Genomic DNA, 25463 nt, shown 5'->3' on the forward strand with positions numbered 1-25463 from the left:
AGCAGATCCTGGATAGGGGTTTGAGGACCATCGTCAGCCTTCTTAAGCTGTTTATTAATGTCTGGGGCTGACTGAGATATAAAATGCATAGCCAGAAATGTGGTGCCTCCAGGCAAGTCAGGGTCAAGCCTGGTATGGTGCTGGAGCGCCTCTGCCAGGCAGCGGCTAAGGAGGGCAGCAGGGTTTTTTGAGGCCGGCTGGGTAATCTTTGTGAGCTTAGTAAAGTTTACAGGTTTAGGAGCTGCCGGTTGGAGACCAGCTAGGAGACAGGTAATAAAACGGTCTAGGTGAGCCCAGCCCCAGGGGTCCTGCCTGTGTCAGTCTGGTAGTCCTGTAACAGGGTGGTCCCCAGGAAAGGGGGAGGTTCCCTGCCCCACCCAATGAGGGTGGAGCTGAGCAGGGAGAGGAGAAGCTGCAGAAGAGACTGAGGAAGGAAGCAGGATGGAGCCAGGAGACCTGGAGGAGGCGCATGGAGCCTAGAGACACGTGAAGAAACTGCGCTTGTCTTTTGGTCGTGGACTGGGTGACACAGATGTGGGTGAGACCCATGGGGAGGGGACAATGGCAGCTTTTATCTTGATGTTGATTTTGCTCTTTTCCTTCCGGGCTTGTCTGGTAGTTTCTGACCCTTTTCTGTGGGTCCCCACTGGAGGATGCTTTAGACTTGTGGCAGGCTTTGGGGCCTTGTTCTGGGCCGATCCCATATGGATGGAGTTTTACCCACGAAGGGACGGGTAGCTTTGGGTGCTTGATTTAGAAACTAGATTCTTTGCCTTTCCTGTATTGTTTCCTAGTTTTATTAAAGTTCCTTCCCATTAAAGTCTCATATGTTTTGTGTTAATGCGGCGGATGGCAGAACCCATTTAGAGCAGGTAGGTTTGCGGGCTTTGGGCTGCCCCTTTCCCTGTCCTATAACAGTCCCACCTTGGCTGTGGGCTGGGAACTGCTGCAGAGCCTGGGGGCATGGTTGTGTCAGTCAAAAGGGACCTGATCTGCATGGTCTTGGGCAGACCTAAATACACATTCCCTTTTATTAGAGGTCAGGGTGGAAGAGAAGATAACATGTAATCATGACTTGTAAGGTCATAGGCTTGGGTAAGATAATGAAATTTTGGGTCTAGATACTGAAAGAGCCAAGATGCTTTTCAATCTGGAAGAGCTCAGACAAGGACCTCTAACTCCTCCTTCAGTCCCACCCACTTCCCTGAGGGCAGGGAGAAGAGGATAAGCAGAGAGATGGTGTGGTGGCTGGGAGGTGAAAAGAAAGGGGGAGGAGGGACTGGATTGGGGAGCTGGAGAAGGAGAAGATAGAGAATTTAGAGTATCAGAGAACTCAGAAGAGGGGTTCGGAGAGGGCGCGAAGAGTCTGAGAGGAGTCTGGAGACTTAGAAAGTATGGCAGGTTTTCAGGAGGGAGGGAAGGGCCGGAGTGCAAGAGAAAGACAGCCTGGGCCTAAGGGAATTTTGGGCCACTTTTTCTGCCTACGGCAAAGGTTGTCTAAGTCAGTTAGAATTTTGGGGTCAAAATATTAGGGGGAAAGGATGTCCTAAAGCTAATTCCATACAGGCTTTGTGGACTTCACCCCTACTCCAGGCCAAAGCCATCAGGACATTGGGAAAGACAAATCCCGTCACCACCACAGGGAAGGTTGCTGGACCGGGGTTGCCCTGTAACAAAAAGAGCCCATTTCCGGCCACCTAGAGCCACTGTCCAGTTCATATTTGGGCCAGGCCGTGATGCAATAAAAAATAAGGCGCTTAGGTCTCACATTCGGCTTTAAATGTAGAGGGCCAAGGGCCTTTAGGAGGCACCCCAAGGGGGTGTTTGCCAGAATGTGGGATTGCGTTGATCCCGTAGTGAGTGTCCCTCTTAGGATCTCAAACGGAGGGTCAGGGAGGGAGGCCGGCGTCCCAGTGTCCCAGGCCTGATCCTCAGGGAATTGAGTGGGAAACTGAAAGGGGAAGGAGGCGTCCTGCTGTCCTCTTTACCTCCAAGATATAGAACAGGTCGTTCCCCTGAGGAGATGTCTCACCTTAGAGGGAGCCCCAAATGGAAAGCGCGGATCAGGAAGGGGTAGCGATCGCTGAAAAAATGAAGTGACCTCCGTGATCCGAGGGACCCTGGAGGCAACAGCTCACCCTCAGAGAGTCAAGAGCCAAGCGCTGGTGGTCCACAGGCAGGTCGAGTGTTTTTTTCGTTCTTTGCGATTATTTGGTGAAGTGCCTAGGAAGAGAAGGTGGGCCAACAGGAGGAAGAGGAGGAAGGCCCCTCCAAGGGAGATGAGAAGAAGTTAAGGTGGAAGTGGCCACATGGATTGGAGTTACCAGGGAAGCCCAGTAAGGGACTAGAGCAAGTCCCTGCTCCGCTCACGTGGCATGAGAGGCAGCGAGGACCCATTCTCCCGCAGGGAGGGTGCCCCGGGTCATGAACCTGTGGCCTTTAAGCCTTAGTGAGCTTGGAGGGGTTCCTCGCTTCCAGTTCCACGGGGAGAGGTAGAAAGAGGGAGTGAACGAGGAGAGTGGAGGGTTCGGGATGGGGTAGGGTCCCCATGTGGGAAATAACCCTGTTCCCAGCCAAGGTGTTAGGGGGAAAGGCTGTCCTGAGCTAATCCCATACAGGCTTTGTGAACCCCACCCCCACTCCAGACAAAAGCCATCAGGGACACTGGGAAAGACAAATCCTGTCACCACCAAAGGGAAAGTGGCAGGGACCTGAGGGTGGAGTTAAGCAGCCAGGTTTGATATAAAAAACCAAACACGTGGGCCTTGGGGGGCACGCTCTCTTCCTTGCCTCCTGGCTTCATGGCTCCTGGCTTATGGCCAGCTCTCAGAGTGCCATTTGGGATTCCAGATTGGCAGATCAGGTAGGACGCATTTAAAATTTTGTCTCCCACTTTACTCCCTGAGCTGTACATTTCCTCATTTCCCCTTCCCTTGTAAATAAACCTTTTATTAACCTTTGTGTGCACCTGCAGTAGAGTATTGATAAGTCCTTTTAAGCGCGCGGGTGAGGACCCACAGTCAGGCACCCCGTTTTGGATTGGGGCTGCCTTATAACAAAGGCACCAGATGAAAGGTTCGGAGCAGTAAAGAAAAGGAGAGCAGGCTAAATTTCTCAAAGGGAGGGAAAATTTACTGTGCCACAGGTGGACCTCAGGGACCCAAGGTGGGGGTCCATGAAACTCCATACATTGTCAGGGGGAAGCAGGCTTTTATAGCGTGAGGAGGTCAGATGGGGGACTGGGTTTGTAGGGCACGAAAAGATTTGTAGGGCAGGGGGAGTTTCTTTGTCTGAGAAAAGATTTGTAGGGGAGGGGTCATTATCTGAATTCTCTAGGCAGGCTTCAGCATCCCTGTTCCCAGGTGGGCTTCCTAGTGGGTTTTTGCCTTCCAGGCTCCTGCATGGACCTTTCAGTAGTGAAACAATAGGTAACTTTTTAAAAAAAAAAATCATACAATTGTACGATTATCCTTACATTTACAGAAAGTTATTTTCTTAAAAATGCTTTCTTAGCATACGTTGGTTATTAATATTCTAAAGTAAAGAAGTTATAATGCTTGTGACCAGCCTCGGCAAACTGTCCTGTGAGGGGTTCCTGTAAGGATGAGAGGGCATGGACAAATCTGAGGGATTAGGGGGAGGGCGAGTGAGGAGATGCAAACACTTGATCAGGGTGCAGACATCATCCTGCTGAGGGTCTCAGCAGCCCTTTATGTATACCTTACAAGCAAACCCAGAGCACATAAGCATATGCATTAGAGCAGGAAGATAACAATCATCACATCTTCCTCTAGAACAGCCAGGGGTTTATTTGCCCTTCAGCAGAGGTTGTAACATTCTTTATTTTGAAGAAGGCACAGTTGCTAAACAACAGTGTTCTTAGAATAGTCATTTATCTTAAACAATCGTTTTATTACTAGCAAAAACTTATGTGACTGAAACTAACATTTCTATGTTCACCATGGTGAAGGATTAACTAAGGGCTGGGGAAACAACCGAGCCTCCACCATATCCAATTTATGGAGGGCAACCTGAATCTGGTCCTGTATACTTTTAAAAGCTTGATCTTATATGCTTATAAAAGCTGACTCAAAAATGTTACGGTTCTCATCCCTCATACACTTGATAGTTAAATCAAGGCCCTGCTTTTGTTGTTGCATGGCCAGGTTAAGAGCCTGAATTTGTTGTTGCGTGGCTAAGAGCCTGAATGTGTTGTTGCACATTCTCAGTATGTGAAGTAGAACATCTACCTCGCATAGAAACAAGAATGTAGCAAATGGCACTTACACATATTACCAAAAAAACACCCAGAAGGACAGACTGTAAAGGGATGGCTTGTAAACCACCCACGTATGTATACAGTAGTAAAATCATGTGCCATACACCAGGCTTCATCAATTTATTTACATTAATGAAACTGGTGGTAATATTTAATGGAAGAAGGCTACTTAAATTCAAGGCCGGAAGGAAACTGAAAGAAGTCAAGCTAGGGATGAAACTGTATAAGCTCATGGCTGAGGCCATATTTGAGACAAAAACACACCCACAAGAGCTGTACACACAGGAAAAAAACAGACTTTTCAGCACTTGAGACAAAGATTACACTGCGAGTCCTGCAGACTTAGTGCGCTTATGGTGACCAACGCAAGGAAAGTTACTTTGGGTTGGTCATCCACGGGTGTAGCTTGGAAACCACATTGGGCGCCAAATTGTTATAGGGCGGCCCCAATACAAAACGGGTTGCCTGACTGTGGGTCTTCATCTGTGTGCTTAAAAGGACTTATCAATACTGTACTGCAGGCACACACAAAAGGTTGATAAAAGATTTGTTTAAAGGGGAGGGCAAATGAGGAAATGTACAACTTAGGGAGAAAAGTGGGAGACAAAGTTTTAAATGCATCCTACCCAATGTGCCGATCTGGAACCCCAAATGGCACTCTAAGAGCTGGCCGCAAGCCAGGAGCCATGAAGCCAGGAGGCGAGTGAGACCCCCAAGGCCCACGTGTTTGGTTTTTTATACCAACCATGGCTGCTTAACCCCACCCTCAGGTCCCAGCCACCTTCCCTTTGGTGGTGATGGGATTTGTCTTTCCCAATGTCTTGATGGCTTTAGTCTGGAGCAGGGGTGGAGTCCACAAAGCCTGCATGGGATTAGCTCAGGACATCCTTTCCCCCTAACAGAAGGACAGGAAGTTACCTGGGGGAAGGGAGACAGAGGGATTTTTTTCTAACTAACCTATAAAGTTTAGACAAACATATAACCATATTGTCACAGGGCAGGGAGAAGGGCAGCCCAGACCCCACAAACCTGCCTATTCTAAATGGGTTCTGCCATCTGCCGCATCAACATAAAACATATGAGACTTTAATGCAATTAGGAAATAATACAGAAAAGGCCAAGAATATAGTTTCTAAATCAAGCACCCAATGTTACCCGTCCCCTCGTGGGTAAAAGTCCACTCAAGCAGGATTGGCCCAGAGCAACACCCCAAAAGTCTGCCACAAGTCTTAAGCATCTTCCAGTGGGGACCCACAGAAAAGGATCAGAAATAACCAGACAAGTCTGGAGGGAAAAGAGCAAAATCAAAACCAAGACAAAAACCGCCATTGTCACCTCCCCATGGGTCTCTCACCCACATCTGTGTCACCCAGTCCATGACCAAAAGGCAAGCACAGTTTCTTCACGTGTCTCTCGGCTCCATGTGCCTCCTCCAGGTCTCCTTCTGGCTCCATCCTACTTCCTTCCTTCTTCAGTCTCCTCTGCAGCTTCTTCTCTCTCTGCTCAGCTCCACCCTCCACTTGGGTGGGGCAGGGAACCTGGAACCTCCCCTTTTCTTGGGGAACACCCTGTTACAATCCCCCCTTTTAATTTTTATTCCACCATATCTATGGTGGCACAGATCTCAGGGTGTAGTCTTAGGAGACAGTCTTTTTTCAGGGTTACAATGTGTGTAAGAGAAGCAACAATTAGTCAGCAGCATTGTCCATGAATGTCCAGTATGAGAGTTTTCAATTACTGGAAAATAGTCCATTATCCAAGCCAAAAGAAAAAAAAATCTGGAGCATTACAAGCGCGGATGAGGACCCACAGCTAGGCAACCCATTTTATATCGGGGCTGCTCTGTGACGGTATGATTAAAGCAAAAAACAGAAGGCTTCTATATAGAAATCATCATCTAATAGTATATTGTTTTAATAAGATATTGATTCAATATTAAGGAACCAAGGACCTGGAGGGCATCATTGCCAAACAAGCCGCACTGACTCTTCCCTAGCCCCAAGCTCTCAATTAAGGGAGGAATTCTCCTAATCTAACAGAAGAGTTTTTCTACCTATTATTCCTATACTTATCTAGTCAGCCTACTTTCTGCATCTAACTTTAAAATCAAGGGAAAATTCTTTTTTTTTTGTCCTGAATATTGTTTTAAGGAAGTACAAATATTTCATCAGAGGCAGGACCGGAGATGGTTATAGCTTTTGGTTCTCAGAATGGTTAATGCGGGACATATCAGTAGTGGTAACACTATTATTTGTGCTGTCAAGATTATTAGCTTAACCAGTCACAAAATTGTTGTTGGCTTATTCTTGAATGCATACTCCAACAGCTACCATACCCATTGTCACTGAAAGGGAACTGTTCAGGAAAAGGGAACTGTTAAGGAAAAGTGAATCTTTCCCTGTTAAAGAGCCATAGACATGGAAATGTCAGTGAAAGACAAGTTTGCTTCCTTAACAAGCATGTCTAAACAAGGCCTGGCAGCCTGCTAGGCTGGTTGTTCTCCTGGGCCAGTCTCAAAGATCTGAGTCCTTCCCCTTTTCCTGTGTCTAGAATTTGTATGCTAACTAACCAATGTTATCAATAAATCACACAGTGCCATTTGCTGTCAAATTGGTTATTCAGTAATTGATCAAACAGCCTTTGCAGTTTTACTTTTAAATGCGTATTTTAACAATGGTAGAAACTAGCCATAAACAAATGAGAATCTAGCAGGAGTCAGCTGAAGAGATTCCTGATTTTTCAGGAATCTGCCCCATGCCCGGACCTTTTTCAGACGACGGGAGTAGCATGGCTCCCAGCATAATAACATCTTTTTGAAAGGTTTTATTCTAGTAAAGTAATATTTAAAGCTCTAACCCACATAAAAAAATTATGCATGGGATCCGTAATAATTTGTGAGACTACAGAGACATCCTGAAAGAAAAATGTTTGAGAATCGCTGACCCAGTTCCTGGGCCTGGATTCAGGGAGGCAACAGTGTGACAAAGGTCTTGGTGCAGGAGAGGAGGGGTCTCGGGATGTGGGTCTCAAGGTCTCAGTTCCCAGGGCTCTGTCTGGGGCTGGAAGGTGACTGTTGGGGATTCCCCGGCTCCCCAGTTTCACTTCTCACAACCTGCGTCGGGTCCTACTTCCTGGATACTGGTGAGTCACCCCAGGGCTCACTCCCCATTGCCTGGAGGTCTCCAGAGCAGCCAATCAGCAGCCCCGCGGCTCCCGTTCCAAAGCCCTCACCCGCCCGCCAGGACTCCGTCACCCCAGCCCGGGCGGAGGCGCGTCCTGGGGGATGGGGGGCGCAGCCCTCCTGCTCCTGCTCGCGGTGGCCGCGGCCCCGAGGGAGACCCGGGCGGGTGAGTGCGGGTCGGAGGGGACAGGGCGCTCCCAGAGGCGGGAGCGAGGGCGTGGGCGGGCGTGGGAAAGGCGCGACCACGCCTCCGCCCTAGTTGTCCCCCCACGTCGGCCCCGCCCCGTCCTGGCCCCTTTCTGTCCCCCGAGACCCCAGCCTCCTCTGGCCCCCCGAGTCCGGCCATTTTCGTCCCGCAGCCGCTTTTCACTCTCACTCGTCTTTCACCCACTTTCTGTCTCGTGGGCGCCCCCTGGGACTCGAGCCCCGGAAAGGGAGAAGAATAACCCGGGTCTCCCCTCCCGCCCCCAGGCCTCCACTCCATGAGGATTTTCTACACCGCGATGACCCGGCCCGGCCTCGGGGAGCCCCGCTTCATCTCCGTGGGCTACGTGGACGACACGCAGTTCAACCGCTTCGACAGCGACTCTCCGGGCCAGACCTTGGAGCCGCGGGCGCCCTGGGCGGAGCAGGTGCGGCAGGAGGAGCAGGAGGAGTGGGACTGGAGGACGCGGATCCTAAGGGACCGCACACTGTGGTACGGAGCGCAGCTGGACGCCCTGCGCGGCCTCTACAACCAGAGCGAGACCGGTGAGCTGGCGCGGGTCCGGGCCGGGTCAGCACCCCCATCCCAAAGGACGGGGGTTCTCTCAGGGTCTCCCCCTCCAGGCTTCTCTGCAACCTGCCCTGGAACAGCCCATGGGACTTTCACCCCGTTTCATTCTGTTTATTCCCGGCGGGAGGGGGGGCTGGCGGGGTGACCGCGGGGTGACGCGGACGGGGACAGGCTCTCACACCTTCCAGAGGATGTCTGGCTGCGACGTGGGGCCCGACGGGCGCCTCCTCCGCGCTTACAGTCAGTTCGCCTACGATGGCGCCGATTACCTGGCCCTGAATGAGGACCTGCGCTCCTGGACCGCGGTGGACACGGCCGCTCAGATCACCCTGCGCCGGTGGGTGGTCCAGGGTGTGGCAGAGGAATTCAGCAACTATGTGGAGGGCAGGTACTTGATGTGGCTGCGCACATTCCTGGAGTACGGGAAGGAGACTCTGCAGCGCACGGGTAAGAGGGGCCTGGAGGCCTCCGGGTCCCCCCCTGCCTGGAGTCACTGCGGGAAATGAGTCCTCTCCCTAGTCCCGAGAGGGGCACTCCCCTGGGTTTCATGTTCTGCACTGAGAGGGGCACTCCCCTGGGTTTCATGTTCTGCACTAGAGAGACTCCCAGAGACTCCGGCTTCTCCTGAAGGACAGTGAAGGGATCCCGTCTCTCCTAAGAAAGACAGTCAGTCCCTGACATCACACGTCACCGGGTCCTTTTGACCAGGTGCCCTATTTGAGAACCACGAGTCTCTGTCTTTTTTCTGGTCTGAGAATATTTTTAGTTATGTGATTCCTGCTTGTCTGTGTCACTCACCTTCCACTCTGGTCAGGTATAAAAAGTCTCTGTTCCTCTCTCTCTGCTTCATCCTACCCTGGGTTTTCCTCCTCACTCTAGAACTTTCTAAGGAATAGGAGAATCTCACGGATTCCTCCAGATTAGCCTGTTTCTTGCATTTTATGCTTCTAGCTGTTATAGGGCAAACCCCGATATAAAATGGGGTTTCCTGACTGTGGGTCCTCACCTGCGTGCTTAAAGGGGACTTATGAATGCTAAACTGCAGACACACACAAAAGGTTGATGAAAGGTTTATTTACACAGGAAGGGGAAATGGGAAATGAATAACTCAGGGAGAAAAAGAGGGAGATAAGTTCATAAATGCGTCCTACCCGTTCCGCTGACCTAGAATCCCAGTGACCCACAGAGGTGGTGAAAACCTAGCACGCCTCATCTCGTGGCCAAGCCAGAGACTCCCGGCCACATGACCAGTTAAATACCCAAATGGAGAGCCTAGTTGCTTAACTACACCCTCAGGTCCTCCCAACCTTCCCTTTGGTGATCATGGGATTTGTAGTTCCCAGTGTCGTGGGGGTGAAGTCCACAAAGCCTGTATGGAGTTTACTCAGGACATCCTTCACCCCTGTCATTCCTGACACACCAGTTGTCTTGTCCATTGTGAGGACGGTCTTACGAGGATTCCTCATTGTCCATGGAGGAAACACAAAGTAAGTTTTCTGATTTACCACTTCAGATCCCCCAAAGACACATGTGACCCACCACCCCACCTCTGAGTATGAGGTCACCCTGAGGTGCTGGGCCCTGGGCTTCTACCCTGCGGACATCACCCTGACCTGGCAGCGAGAAGGGGAGGACCTGACCCAGGAGATGGAGCTGGTGGAAACCAGGCCTGGGGGAGATGGAACCTTCCAGAAGTGGGCGGCTGTGATGGTGCCTTCTGGAGAGGAGCAGAGATACGTGTGCCACGTGCAGCATGAGGGTCTGCTGGAGCCCCGAGTCCTGAGATGGGGTAAGGAGGAGGATGTGGGCACAGAGGCTGTTCTCAGGGCCATCAGGAGCCCTTCTGGAGCCCTTCAGAGGGTCCGGATAAGGTCTGGGGCTCAGGGTATGATCTTCCTTCCCTTCCAGTGCCCCCTCCTCAGTCCTCCATCCTCACCATGGGCGTCATTGCTGGCCTGGTTCTCCTTGGAGCTGGGCTCACTGGAGCTGCAGTGGCTACAGCTGTGATGTGGAGGAAGAAGCACTCAGGTAGGGAAGGGACTGGGGAATCTTGTCCACTGGGGACTTTCACGTCCCAGGGAGAACTTGCCCTACCTGGTTAATGGGAAGTACCATCCACACACACGTGTGTTGCCCAGAGGGCATTTGGTCCAGTCCCCCCTCACTTCCTTTCTTCATTTTCCCAGTCCTGACCTGGGTCTTTAGTCACAGTTCTGGAAACTTCCCTGTGGTGCAGGATTAAAAGATTCCTTTAGGTCTTCTGACCTGACTACTCCCTGGTCTCACATGATGTTTCTTCCCACAGGAGGACAAGGAGGAAACTACACTCAGGCCGCAGGTAAGTGTGGATCAGGGGTTTGATCCTTGAGCCCCTGGAGACAGTGTAAATGGACTCCATGGGGAAGTCACCCTCATCAGTCCCGTCAGATGTGGTCTCATCTCTGACCAGGTTCTGTTTTGTTCTCAACCAGGCAGCGACAGTGCCTAGGGCTCTGATGTGTCTCTCAGCCCCTAAGTATCTTTTACAATGAACCTGATGAGGCTCCTGTTGTGCACACCTTGGACAGCAGTGTGATGGTGTCACTGTTGTTCTTAACTGTGGTATTGAGCATTTGTTTGTATTTTTATTTTTCTATGTCTACATAAGTTGCTATGTCTATACATAATAATAAATAAAATATAATAAATAAAAAGATTTATTTATTCATGCATACAAGAACTGGGGTACAGGCCAGATGCACAGGAGGTGATAAGATTCACCAGAGACAGAGTGGGGAACAGAACAGGCAGACTGATGAAATACACTGCTGAGGGGAGCAGCGGGTGAGACAGGAGAGGTCTGCCGCTCCATGTGGGATTCTCGCCCACCGGCCAGGATCGAACCTGCACTGCAGAGGCTGCGGACAGCTTCACAGTGCTGCGCTCAACCACCAGGGCCACCAGGGGAGGCCTGGAAGTCATTTTTTTTTTTTTTTTGCTGTATTTATAACACTGTTTTTTGTCCTTATTAAAATTGGGTTATTTCTTGCTGATCATTGAGTTTTAAGCATTATTTGTAAATTCTTGATACAGTCCTTTATCAGTTTGTGATATGCAAATGTTTCCCCCCACTCTGTGACCTGAACTCCTTTGCTGTCGGGAAAACAAGCATTATTGTCCAGACAGAAGCATGGATATATTTTTTTAGAAAAGAAAAGATAAGTTGCTAATTGGTTTTGAGCAGATACTGGCTGACTGGGATGTTGGGGGATGGAAGGGAATGAATTACTTATGTGTATCCTTGAGTGTTATTTAAATGTCCTTCCATGAGCATGAAATATGCTTTCAAAAATAAATTACTCTTCATTCCTCAATTTATAAAACTCTTCACACATCATGTCCAAATCATGTGTTACGATCAGACTGGCACATGGGTTACAAGTGATGGACCTGCACATCATAGTCGCACAGTCATGGTTTCACTCAGGGGTCACTCTGGTGTTGTCCATTCTGTGGGTGTTGGGCAAATATGTAATGACCTGTGTCCATCATGAGAATATCATGCAGAGTATTTTCACTGCCCATAATGTCTTCTGTGCTCCAAGGAAGCAAAAGCAAAAAGAAACCAGTGGAATCACATGAGACTAAAAAGCTTCTACTTAGTGAGGGAAACTCATTAAAATGAAAAGACAATATTGAGTTGGAGAAAATATTTGCACATCATCAATCCAAAAAGGAGTTACTATCTGAGATCTACAAAGAACTGCAAAACAAGAAAACAACTCAATAAAAACAGGGCAGAGGAGCTAAATAGATACTTTTGTAAAGAAGACATACAGATGGCCAATAGGTATGTGGATAAATGTTTGTCGTGTGCTGTCAGGAAAATGCCAATTAAAACCACAATGAGTTACTACCTTACACCTGTGAGAATGACCCACTGACGGGTGTGAACTCTCTCTGGTACATGGTTGGTGGGAATGAAGTCTGGTCCTGTTATTGGGCAGAATGAGGGTTTCCCAGGACCCTCAAACCTGTACACTCTACATGGGATCTGCCATCATCTGAAAAAAGACAAAACATACTCTAAAGCATAAGACCTTCACTAGAAAAGAACTTTTAATACAATCAGGGTGCAATAGAGAATTAGTGTGCAATAGAGAGAAGAGAAAGAATATAGTTAGAATAGGTCGCAAGTGAAACACCCAAAGTTACCTGTCCCCTCATGGGTAAATGCCCAGCAAAACAGGGTTGGCCCAAAGCAGGCCCACTGGGGCCCGAACGCCTGCCACAAGGCTAAGGCACCTACTGGTAGAGACCCATGGGACAGGGGCAGGAGGGGCCAGGCAAGTCTGGACAGACGAGAGCAAAATCAAAATCCACATCAAGATATCAGCTGCCATTGTCAGCTTCTCCATGGGCCTTTCACCCAAGTCTTTGTCTCTTTCACGTGTCTCTTTCTGTGTCCCCAATTCCCTGGCACAAGTCCAAGCCTGAGGAACAAGCCTGGCTTCTTCACATGTCTCTCTGCTCCATGCGCCTCCTCCAGTCTTCTTTCCTCATCTCACTCCACGTCTTCCTCCTCTTCCTTAGCTTCTCATCCCTGCTCAGCCCACATTTCCTTGGGTGGGGCGGTAACCTGGAACCTCTCTTTTCTATGGATAGCACATTGGTCCTGCCCCTATGGAAAACAAATGAAGGTTCCTCAAAATATTCATAATGCAACCAAAAAAAAAAAAAAAGGAAAAAAGTCAACAATGAAAATAAAAGAAACATTTGCATGAATTATTCAGTTTAACCCACGACACCCTGTGAGTTGTCAGATACCATGATCCCAGCGTAACTCATGACTGTGGGGAGTGAGACTCAGAAGCGCAGCCCAGGCCACACATTGGGTGACCCAGGGTTCTGACCACCCAGGGCCCCCTGCTGTGGCAGCTGCAGTGAGGAAGGGTCTCTGAGCTGAGGAGGCTGAGGACTCAGTGTGGTCACATCCACTGGAAACATACAGAGTGAGGGTTGGGCCTCTTAGTGATGGGCAGCCACTACCTCCCCAGCCAGCCCTTCTATTGACAAGTCAAATTAAAAAAAAATTCCTCCTGATGTTGCTCTGATGCTGGAGGCAGGTGGGGTGGGAGAGAAAGTGGAAGTGATGACAGGCCCTGTGAGCCCTCCCTGCCTGGTGTGGGGAGCAGAGAAGGCAGGTGAGAGTCCATGTTGAGAAAGGCCTGGGGTCTGTGGGGAACAGAGACTGGAGAGGGTGAGAGTGTGCGGGGCAGGGAGGAGGCTCCTGCGGTCTGACCAGGGCAGGTGTGGTCACCTCCTCCCTGAGCATCTCCTCTGCCCTCCCTTGTTCACCTTCCTCACCCACCTTGCAGGACAGTCATGGCCTTGGGGTCCCTACTGGACCCCTCCTGGAAGAAGTGACCTGCAGCATCTACCTGGAGACAGGAGGCCCCTGGGAGCACCTCTTGTGGCCACAGCTTCTGCCAGGCCTGCTCTCAGCTGAGTGACTCTCTGACCCGCCGAGGTCACTGTGTGCTCTCCACGCTGCCAGGAGCCACCACAAGAGGGAACAGCAGGTTCAGTTTTATTCTGGTCAGTTTGTCCTCTGGGAGCAGACTTGCCCAGAGGTCATTTTCCTGCTTCTACATTTAATCTGGATCCCTGCAGCCTTGTGCAAGTGGTGGGATATGACCAGCTTTGCTGAGGCCCGCTTTAGCAGCAAGCCTTGACAGAAGCCATGGGGAGAGAGGCCCATGGCATTCTAGGCCCAAACTCAGCATGTGGACTGTGGGCCTCCCTGAGCTCTGACAGCATTGGCCTGGGCTGTGCTATGGCAGGTGTGAGACCGGCCTGGTGGGCTGTGATAGAGGGGTGCCTGCTCTGGATGCTCAGGTGAGCATCTGGCCCTGCTGAAGCCCACTCCCACTGTGATCCCTGATGCTGGGGGGAGAGGGGACCTTACTGCGTGCAGCCTACGGGCCTGTTTGATGCCCTCTGAGTGACACTATCTGACTTCCAGGGTGAGACTATCTGACCTCAGCATCTGGACGCATGGGCAGGTGTTTCATTTGGGAACACAGTGCCAGAATTGTAATGGGCCAATCAGATTCAAGCTCTCACAGCTGTCATTCAAGATTTTTTTTGTTTTGTTTTGTTTGTTTGTTTTAAAAGAGATTTTTATTTTTACTTAGGTATGCACACAAGAACTGCCAGAGGTGTCGGGGGTTGGAGGATTCACCAGAGTCAGAGTAGGGAACAGAACAGGCGGATCTACTGAAATACATTGCTAAGGGGAGGAAAGGGCTAGACAGGAGAGGCCTGCTGAGCCATGTGAGTTGGCTCCCTGGCCGGGGATCAAACTCATGTTGTAGTGGCTGGCAATAGCTTGATTGTGATGTGTCTTTAACCCCTGCGCCACCAGGGAGCCCCCACCATTCAAGGTTTTTGAGACCATCCAGGCATCTACATGGACCAATCTGATTGGAGCTCCACTGGCACCAACCAAACAGCTGGCATTATAAAGGGGCCAATCAAGCTTGAAAGGTGGCGCCCTGAAGAGGATACAAGCCAGAGCAGCAGCCAGCCTGAGCCACTTGATAGACAACTACTGGTCAGATCTGTTGGTACTCCTAGAAAGATCTTTGCCAAGACCTCCGCACAGTATGAGACCTTTCCAGAGACCTTTGCTGAGACCTGATGTCTACACCTGCCTCTGGCCCTGGCTCTAACACCGCCTGCAGAGAACATCATCAGGCTGTCCCTGGGGTTTCTAAAGGAGCTGTTTGCTGGTGGCTTATACCTAGCATCTCTAAGGCTGTTTGCTGTTGGTACAATGGCATCTTTATCAGATGTAAACTGGTATCTCTGGCACCATTGCCTGCTGGACCAGTGCTGACCAGCACTGCTGACTTGTATCCGGCCTCCTCTGAGAGCTGTCCACCTCTTCTCATCCTTGGGCACCATCTCCTGGTTGCTGTTGCATCTGGCAGTGTCCAGTCCAGGGTCTGGTGCTGACCGCCTGGCCTTTGGAAGCCTTTGTTTCGGACCACTGGACACTGAGGACACTGTCTGAGGTAGGATGGATGGCCATTTCTGGGTTTAGACACTCCTTCCTTGTTTGCAGTCTCCCCTTTTTAATAAATCCTGTTGCTTTTACACCCTGAGCCTGAGTGTTGTCTTGCAAGTGCAAGCACATGGATGAGGACCCAGAGACAGTGACTGTCCCCAACTTTGCCCTGTTTTAACATAACCTGAGATTGGAACGGGTGACTGTCCCGCTGCAGGGTATGGTGTCCTGCACCCACCTGACCCCCTCTTCTCTGTTCTGGCCTGAGAAAGTGACAAGTGAAGCTGCAAAAATTCATGCCTGGACCTCCCTGGTGGCATACGGGGTTAAGGACAGCACTGTGAAGCTATCCACAGCCTCTGAAGCATGAGTTAGATCCCAGGCCAGGGAGCAACCCACATGGCACAGCAGACCTCTCCTGTCTCGCCCACTGCTCCCATCAGCAGTGTATTTCAGTCAGTCTGCCTGTTCTGCTCCCCACTCTGTGGTGAATCCTCTTACCCCCTGTAGATCTGGCCTGTACTGCAGTCCTTATAAGTATGAATAAATAAATCTTGGGCCTCCCTGGTGGCACAAGGGGTTAAGATGCAACCTATGAAGCTGTCTGCAGCCTCTGCAGCACGAGTTCAATCCCCAGCCAGCTAGATACCGACATGGCGCAGCAGACCTCTCCTGACTCTCCCACTGCTCCCCTCAGCAGTGTATTTCAGCCCATCCGCCTGTTCTGTTCCCCACTATCTCTGGTGAATCCTCTCACCCCCACACCTCTGGTCTGTACCCCAGTTCTTGTATGCATAAATACATAAATTTTAAAATAAATAAATCTTAAAAATAAAATTCTTGCCTGCCAGAGAGGTTAGGATTTGAGCTAAAAAGAACTTCAAATTCATTCTTATTTTCTAGATGAGGGTAAATAATGAAAAGAGCATCAGGCCAGTGATGGCAGAACGTAGACACAGAAGGTACCCCGACTCCCTGTCCTTGTTCATGCCCTGACGCCTGAGGGAGGACAGAGGCTGAGGGTTCCGGAGAGGAGCTGGACACTCCCCTCCTCCTGCTCGTCTCTGATGGAAAAAGCAGGAACCAAATGGTGAGAAAAGTTCAGGCCACGGGAAGCTGTAAGTCTGTCTCCCATGACCAGTCCTTGCCCGGGGAGGGCTGTGCGCTAGGAGACGTGACCCTAAGGCCGTGAGCCCTGATGACAACATCATCTAGGAGGGGGACCATGGAGCAGAGGGTTCCTGTTTCTCCCCAAACCCTTCAAACCTTCTCACCGAAAGGATGTTAATATAGAGGGAAAATGAGGAATCAAGGTTAAAGGAAAAGGATTCCTGTTTTATGAGTCCTGGCTACTGAGGCGATACAGTACATCATTATTGAAGCAACAGGGAGGATTTCAGGACAGACGCCCTGTGGACACGCACAGGAGCAGGAGGAAGCTCTCCAGGGTGAGGCCTGTGAGCACACGTGTGAGAGACCATTGAGGGTCCACAGTCCACGCACACGCTCCTGTTCCCTCCTGGGGGATCTGCAGACGCTGAACAAATGTCTGTGAATGAAATCACAGATGATGCTCCTCATGGGTTAGTGTTGGGGGAGCTACTGGGTTTAAAATAACATCAGGGGGAGGAGCGTCTGAGATTCTCTAGTGAAGAAATAGCTTAGACTTTTAACAGAAATGATGATGTTCTTTTAGTAAACAGCAGTCGTGGCCGTCAGCCCAGAGAGAGGCCAAAGGACAAGCAGGATCTGTGAGCCGCAGGGTGAGTGTCCACGTCAGGCAGAAACAGCTTCTGCAGCACAGACAGTGAGGATGGACGTCAAGGGCAGAGAAGCCTAGAGACCCCTCTCCCCACGTGGGCACGGCAGACACGGGGTAAGGTCACCTCCAGGGCCCCATGAGAGCTGCTCTTCTACCCGAGGGGGCAAGTGACCCACAGACCCCCCTCCTGAGACCCGCTTCTCTCCTGGGAAGGAGAAGCCACTTTCCCCTTTGCCTCCAGAGCCGCGTGGGCAGTGAAGGTGTCTGTGTGCGCTGTAGGAGGAAAATGAATTCAAGCTCTTTCAATAACATTCATTACTAGTGGTGACATTCCTCAACTTCCAGGCTTGGACTTGTGTCAGGGAGTTGGGGACATGGACAGAGACACATGAAAGAGACAAAAATGTGGGTGAGAGACCCAGGGGAGGCTGACAATGGCAGCCTTTATCTTGATGTGGATTTGATTTTGCTCTTGTCCTTCCAGATTTGCCTGGCCCCTCCTGCCCCTGTCCCATGGGTCTCTACCAGTAGGTGCCTTAGACTGTGGCAGGCTTTTGGGCCTCAGTGGTTCTGCTTTGAGCCAAGCCTGTTTGGCTGGGCATTTACCCATGAGGGGACAGGTAGCTTTGGGTGCTTAATTGGGAACTATTTATCTATATCCTTTCTCTTCTCTTTCCCTATTGCACACTAATTCTCTATTGCACACTCATTGTGTTCAAGTTCTTTTCTAACAAAGATGTTATGCATTAGATTTTTCCTTTATGCAGCTGATGGCAGATCCCATGTAGAGTGTACAGGTTTGAGGGCCCTGGGAATCCCTGATTCAGCCCGCTGACAGGACCAGACTTCATCCCCACCCACCATGTGCCAGAGTTCCTTTCCCTCCACACCCTTCAACGGGTCATTCTCACAGTGTGAGGTGGTAACTCATTGTGGTTTTAATTGGCATTTTCCTGACAGCACATGATGACAAACATGTATCCATTTCTGCAGGGGGCCTTGTTGGCCCAGCCGGATAGGATACTAACAAGCAGCAAAGAGAAAGGGCCTCACACCGTGGGGCTGAAGATCTGGCATCCCTTTGCTTTTTATTCTTGGTCATAGGAGAGAAAAATTTATTAGAGAGTATATTGGGCAGTGGATTGTACATGTCAGCAGACTGCAAGCAATTGGCACGGAAAATTATCTGTTTAGAAATTAGTTACTACACAGTTTGGCCCACTTGACAATGGGAGATGATTTATTGTACATATCTGACAAGCAAACCAGCACAACTATTATAGTAAGTCCTTCTTTTGCTTTTTTAGAAGTTCCTTTTTATTTAGAAGTTTCTTGGGAAAGTTTTTAAATGAAGCTATTTGAGTTAAGGAGTTTCTAGGTAGAAAAAGTTCTGATAGCTGAGTAGCAGCCGGTCCCGGCTGAAGGCCATGGGAATAAGAAGTCTTTTCTTGCTTAGGCTTGAGCTGATAGGGGTGTCCTGGCGGCTATCTACTGTCTTAGGTTATTGTTTAGCTGAAACAATGAGTTCTAGTGTAAGGCTTAGTTTTTTATTAACCTTGAAGTTTGCCTTCTTACTGAGAGCACGTAGTGGCCAAAAGTCTATGGGAAAAGGGATGCACTGATTGTTTCTGCTTTGTTTCTATGTATATGATGATGTCATCTCTCAGCTTGCTAAAAAAGTATAAATAAAGAACCTGCTGAGCCCCTGAGGAGAAGATACTTGCACCTCACCAAGTGTCAGTGTCTCCTCACTGCCTCATCCCCTTCCCTTCAGTCCTTTACGTGGCACCTAGACCGTCTTTTCCTTTCAAGGACTTCTGACCCGACATTTTGCCAAAAGCTGGTCTGCGGCAAGCCATGTGCCTATTGGCCATCTGTGTGTCTTCTTTAGAAAAGTTCCTATTTAGCTCCCCGGCCCCTGTTGTGATTGGGTTGTTTCCGCATTTTGGAGTTCTTTGTAGATCTTGGATAGTAACTCCTTGTTGGATTAATGATGTGCAAATATTTTCTCCAACTCAATATTGTCTTTTCATTTTAATGATAGTTTCCTTCACTATGTAGAAGCCTTTTAGTCTCATGTGATTCCATTGGGTGTTTTTTTTTTTTTTTGCTTTTGTTTCGTTGGAGCACAGAAGACATTATGGGCAGTGAAAATACTCTAATGATGGACACAGGTCATTGTACATTTGTCCAACAACACCCACAGAACGGACAACACCAGAGTGAACCCAAAGGGAAACCATGACTTTGGCGACTATGACGTGCGGGTCCATCACAGGTAACACACGTGCCAGTCTGGTCTTAACACGTGATTTGGTTGTGATGTGTGAGGAGTGTTATAAGTTGAGTAATGTAGTGTAATTTACTTTTGAAGGCATATTTCATGCACATAGAAAAACATTTAAATAACACTCAAGGACACACATAAGTAAGTCACCCCCCCAACACCCCAGTCAGCTAGGACATCTGCTCAAAGGCAGTTAGTGATTTATCATTTCTCTTCTCAAAAAAAAAATATATATATATATATATCTCCATGCTTCTGTCTGGACAACAATGCTTGTTTTCCTGTCAGCACAGGCGTTCAGGACACAGAGTGGGGGAAACATTTGCAAATCATGAATCTGATCAAGGACTGTATCTAGAATTTACAAAATAATGCTTAAAACTCAATGAGCAGAAAGAAATAACACAATTTTTAAAGGGACAAAAACAGTGTTGTAAATGAGTGGTGCCTCATTTGAAAAATGGACAAAAGACTTTAGCAGACACGTCACCAAGAAGAGACACAGACGACAAGGAAGAACATGAACAGAGGCTCAGCATCACAGGGCACCAACGAAAGACAAAAAGAACAACAGTGACGCCATCACACCTGGTAGGGGCTGAAAAATGCAAACCCTGCACAGGTGCTGCCCAGGATGTGGACAACAGGAGGCTCAACACTGCCTGCAGGAATGCAAAAGGGTGCGGTCACTGTGAAAGATCTTTGACAGTTTCTTTGAAAACCCAAAAACCTGACATACAGCCCAGCGTTCACTGACCCAGCTAGTTACCCAAATAATTTGAAAACTTATATTTGGGGGCCTCCCTGGAGGCACAAGGGGTTAAGATGCAACCTATGACGCTGTGTGCAATTGGGGAGGTGACCCACATGGCGCAGCAGACCTCTCTTGACCGTCCACTGCTCCCCTGAGCAGTGTATTTCAGTTAGCTGCCTGTTCTGCCCCCCTCTGTCTCTGGTGAATCCTCTCAACCCCCGCATCTCTGGCCTGTACCCCAGTTCTTGTATGCATGAATAAATAAATCTTTTAAAAAATGAAGACTTATATTAAAAAAAACTCTGCGTGCATGTAAATGGTTTTTTCTACTTTTTTTTTAAGTTTTTTTTTTTTAATATTCCCCATATAATTGTACCCCCCTCATTTTGACCCCAATCCTTCTTCTCCCCTCCCCCCATAGTGTGTTTCTGGTTTATAGTTGCTTGTTGATTTTGATTTTTTCTTTATTATAGTTATTCTTTTTCCTAGTCTCTTATTTAGGTTTTCTAGATTCCTGCTATGAGTGAGACCATCCGGTATTTTTCTTTTTCTTTCTGGCTTATTTCGCTGAGCATGATCGCTTCCAGCTCCATCCATGTTGCTGCAAACTGAATGTGTTTATCTTTTTCGATTGCTGAGTAATATACCATGGTGTATATGTACCACATCTTCTTGATTCAGTCATCTATTTTTGGGCATTTGGGTTGTTTCCATAGCTTAGCTATTGTAAATAGTGCTGCTATAAACATAGGGGTGCAGGTGCCCTTTGGAATTAATGTTTCTGTGTCATTTGGGTAAATACCTAGGAGTGGAATCATGCTTGTAAATGTTTATAGCAGCACACCCATAAGTGTGAGCTGCCCATAGTGACTTCCTTCCAAAGACAACAGCCTCTAAATAAATGGGAAAAAGAAGCTTTTCAGGAAGAAATCTGGGAAAGTGTGCCTTAGCCAGGTGTTGAAGGTTAACACCATCAGTGATGAGTCAGGTGGACATAATGAGCACTGCCTTGGTGAGTGGACAATGCCCCTGCACCCCTGGAGTCTGCTTCCCCAAACCCACAGTCCCAGTCAAAACAAAAAACCTAAATTGAGGGACAATAGTCCTGAGCAGTGTTCCTTGGAGGCTAAGAGTAGGAAATTTAGCGTGGAGGGGTCACAAGACCTGAAACTGGAGGTGGGGGTAGAAGTGATTAACATAGTCATTAAATCAATTATGGAAATGAAAATCGCTGTGGCCAACTGCTATAGCAAGTATCAGATGCTACAGGAAGTACAAGGAGATGCAGACCAGAGGTGGGATACAGGGATGGAGCCATTGCAGAGACTCGCTGCTGCTCCTGACAAATCAGCTCAGTCACACCATATAAGTAATTAATTTAACAACAGATAACAATTGCACAAAGGAATGAGCCCTCCCAACTAGAACACTACCTCAGTGCCCTTTTTTTCCCCCAGGAAGACGCAGCTCTGCTCCCAGGGCTCCGCCTGGGGCCTGCAGGCTTCTCTTCACACACCCGCCCTCTCCAGGGGCAGCTGCTCCTGCCTGCTGGTGTCTGCACAAGCATCCTCTTCTTTCCTTGTGTGTGTGTGTGTGTGTGTGTGTGTGCCCTCACGCCACTGAGAGGACTCTCGTGAAGCTTTTCTCAGAGGTGACCCAAGAACCCCCATCTGTGACCCCAGCACCTCTCCCAAACATCACTCCTCACCAGTGTCAATGTTACAAAAACAAGGAAAGTCTGAGGAACTGTCATCCAGGCAAACTGGATGGGATTATGGAGCATCAAATGGACATTAGCAAAAACTGAAATGAAAGTGTGCCGTTTAGTTATTATGTCAACATTGCTGCATTAGTTAAAAAAAAAAAAAAAAAAAAACCAAAACTGTACTCATGTAGGATTGTTATAGGGCAGGGAGAGGGCAGCCCAAACTCCGCAAACCTGCCTATTCTATGTAGGGTTCTGCCATCTGCCGCATCAACACAAAACATATGAGACTTTAATGGGAAGGAACTTTAATACAATTAGGAAACAATACAGGAAAGGCAAAGAATCTAGTTTCTAAATCAAGCACCCAAAGTTACCCGTCCCCTCATGGGTTAAAGTCCATCCATATGGGATTGGCCCAGAGCAAGGCCCCAAAGCCTGCCACAAGTCTAAGGCATCTTCCAGGGAGACCCACAGAAAAGGATCAGAAACAACCAGAGAAGCCCACAAGGAAAAGAGCAAAATCAACATCAAGATAAAAGCTGAAATTGTCACCTCCCCACGGGTCTCTCACCCACATCTGTGTCACCCAGTCCATGACCAAAAGACAAGCGCAGTTTCTTCACGTGTCTCTAGGCTCCATGCGCCTCCTCCAGGTCTCCTTCTGGCTCCATCCTGCTGCCTTCCTCAGTCTCCTCTGCAGCCTCTTCTCTTCCTGCTCAGCTCCACCCTCCCTTGGGTGGGGCAGGGAACCTAGAACCTCCCCCTTTCCTGGGGACCACCCTGTTACAGGATGTTAACAAAATGGAAATAGTGTGGGATAAACAAGACCTGCACCGCCTTTGCTACTTTTCTGTAAATCGAACAGTATTTTTTAAATGTTATTTTTAAAATACTGTCAATATTTAATAGGTTATAGAAGGAAATATTTTCTCTTTTCCAGTTTTCCCAGGGATCAACATCCAGGGACGAGGGAAAAGCGTTCTGAGGAGAAAAGCTGGAAACCTCACACCCACGGCGGGCTCCGGAGTCTCCTCTCCTCTGAGCCCTGCTGCTCTGACTCCTCACAGAGCATCTCACCCCAGGACGCCGCCCTCCAGGACCCCCAACTCTGCCCACCTCAGCCCCCGCCCCGTCCTGGCGGCTCCACCAGAATCCGGAGCGGCGCGGCAGCGCCCCCGTGTGGCCACAGGGCTGAGCACAGGAGCCCAGAGCCGCCCTTTCTCCTGCTCAGCCAGGCCCTCCCCAGGCTCCCTGGGCCCCCAGCGGCAGGACAGGGATCTGCACACAAGGGGGCGCCCAAGTCCAGTGTCAGGTCAGAAGTCCCCAAATTTTCTTAGTCCTGTGGACAAAGGACAAAAGCAGGTTTCCAGGTCAAAACAGCTGATTCCCAGATTATGGGCTGATCCTCAAATATAGAGGTTCCTTCCGTCTTGGGTGGATCCTTGGACTCCAGCGTCTCTGTCATTTGCTTCCAGGGGTGAAAGCGCCTCCTCCTGGGAAATAACATTCAGTTCTACCCAGGAGCCCAGGGCCTCGCCCAGGAATAGGACAAGGTTCCAGGAAAACGCCAAGACCCCGGGGGCCAACCACCCATCCACGTCTTAGAGCAGGTGGGAGCAGGAGTGATCAGAGCCGGGGAGAGACCCGGGGAGCTGGTGGTGGTGTGTGGTGGATCATTGGTGGAAGGGCCGCACCTAAGAGGAACAATAACTATAGAAAGATGACCCACGCTGTAAGGAAATAAATAAACAAATATACATCTTTTAAAAATTCTCCATCTCTGAATGAGGGGAGGTTGAGGAGAGCCCCCAGGGCATGACTAGGAAGCCGGGGAGGCTCCTGGAAATGGAGCAGAGGGGACTAGGGGATGGGGCCCAAAGGAGTGGTGGGAGCACCAGGAAGGGTGGGGCCAGGAAGGGGCAGCATCGGGGACACTGTGAGGGGAAGGTCTGTGTGGGTGACGCGGCTCTGGCTGGGGCTGGGAGAGTCTCTGTCTCCCCTGGTGGGACTGCAGAGGGGCTGGTGCTGTAACTGACCAGGGAATCACTTAAGTTCTGGGCCTTTCCTGTCCGTGCAGGGCTGGTGTGACTCAAACACGCACACTCAGGCTGATGAAGGAGAGAGAGGAGGAGAGGACAGATGGTTAGGAGGAGGCCCCCATTTCCTGAGCCACAACATCCTCCCCAACTCCCCAATGCTGGGGTGGCAGGGAGATTCCTGCAATGAAGAGGAGGTGATTCAGGGAATCAAGAGGAGAAAGGCCTGTGCTGCTCTAGAGGACCAGCCCTGGCAGCTGATTCTGGGGCTCCAAGGCCCAACTCCCTGCAGGCGGGTCAGAGTCAGCCCTGCTCACAGCTCCAGGCTGCTGACAGACCCTCTGTGCCGTGACCCTGCAGACACCGCTCTGGGGATAGTATAAAGAAACAAAACAGCAAAATTAAATGGGAATCTAAAAACGGTAGAACTGATTTTTAAAAATCACATATTTTGAATGACACTTCAGGGACGTGGAATCCTTGTCTGACAGCTCATTGCAATCAGGACCTTGACCGTCACGTGAGCTACTCTGGCCTCCACTGTTTCTTGTGAGAAAACAGCCACTGATCCCTTTATCGCCTGAATATTTTACTGGTTTGTACCAAATCACTTCCTCCTTTGCACCTAAAACAAAGATCTGGCATCTCCACAGTCTCTGAGGGGGAGGCGGCAGGAGGGGCCTCCCTCAGAGGCTCTAGGTCTGGGTCCCACGAGGCTGCGATGGGGACGAGATGTTGGCGGATCTGAAGGGCCGTGATCAGCGTGGAAGGACCTGCCTCAGAGCTCCTGCATGTGGCTCCTGCAGAAAACCCTCAGGTCCTTGTCCTGTTGGCGTCCCCTTAGCTGAGGGTCCACCGTGTGCAGGGAGTCACCCCAGAGAGGGACCAGGAGGGGAGCTCGGGGGGAAATCTCAGCCCCTGTGAGCCTGACTCTGTGACGTGGCGCATCCCTTCTGCTTCGTTCTCCTCACGAGGAAGAACCAACAAGTCAGACACACTCCCGGGGGAACTGTCTCCCCTCCTGTGTATCAGAGAATTGGTGGAAAATTGAAAACCAACACAGTAGACCTTCTGGACACTCATTATTTCCATTCTGCCCACATGAAAAATAAGCTGCCTCCCACCCAAGGCCCCTAAAAGTCTCTCCCATCACAGAAGCAGCGTGATGTCAGCATCTCATCATGTGACTCAGGACCACGGAGATGAGGTGCCTTGAGAGCTTCTGTGCAATGAAACCGTCTGTGCTCAGCTCCTCGTGGGCTGAGGCAGTTTCTTACTCCACAAGCCCTCGATGAGGATACAGTGGAGGACAGACACAGGGCAACTTGTAGACCCATTTTTTAATGTTTTTAAAGCAAACTTATTGAGATATATCTTTTGGCCATTGAGTCATTTGTTGAAGGCTCACCTGTCATGTCCTTTTGGTAAGTGCAGAGCAGAGCAATCATCCCATACTCTACCTTGAGAACATCTCCATCACCACAACAACCTTGTTTCCTGGGCCCAGGCCCATGGGCACCACCCCGACCTTCCCCTCCCAGCCCTGGGCAGCCAGAGCCCACTCTCTGCCTCTGGGGATGGGCCAGGGAACTTCTCTATAAACACATCCCAGGCGACTCTGCTGACACAG

At 49.6% G+C, this 25463-nt stretch overlaps 1 protein-coding gene across 7 annotated transcripts; it reads left to right on the forward strand.

Annotated features, from left to right (window-relative positions):
• Window positions 1–7549: 7549 nt before the first annotated feature.
• On the forward strand, window positions 7550–23551 carry LOC119252048 (patr class I histocompatibility antigen, A-108 alpha chain-like). 7 transcript variants are annotated; one of them, XM_054698536.1, is made up of 9 exons: window positions 7550–7626; window positions 7932–8210; window positions 8407–8682; window positions 9749–10024; window positions 10144–10263; window positions 10541–10573; window positions 16983–17162; window positions 19181–19326; window positions 22738–22773. In XM_054698536.1, the coding sequence occupies exons 1-7, from the start codon at window positions 7563–7565 to the stop codon at window positions 17039–17041; spliced, it is 1107 nt and encodes a 368-aa protein (XP_054554511.1). In that variant the 5' UTR covers window positions 7550–7562; the 3' UTR covers window positions 17042–17162; window positions 19181–19326; window positions 22738–22773. The 7 variants fall into 7 exon arrangements, with proteins under 7 accessions (XP_054554511.1, XP_054554513.1, XP_054554512.1 ...); XM_054698538.1 differs by lacking the exon at window positions 22738–22773 and adding an exon at window positions 19624–19702; XM_054698537.1 differs by lacking the exon at window positions 22738–22773 and adding an exon at window positions 19629–19701.
• The last annotated feature ends 1912 nt before the right edge of the window (window positions 23552–25463 follow it).

Source organism: Talpa occidentalis, unplaced genomic scaffold (assembly GCF_014898055.3).
Source record: "Talpa occidentalis isolate TD23 unplaced genomic scaffold, MPIMG_talOcc4v2.1 talOcc4.2, whole genome shotgun sequence".
NCBI lineage: Eukaryota > Metazoa > Chordata > Mammalia > Eulipotyphla > Talpidae > Talpa > Talpa occidentalis.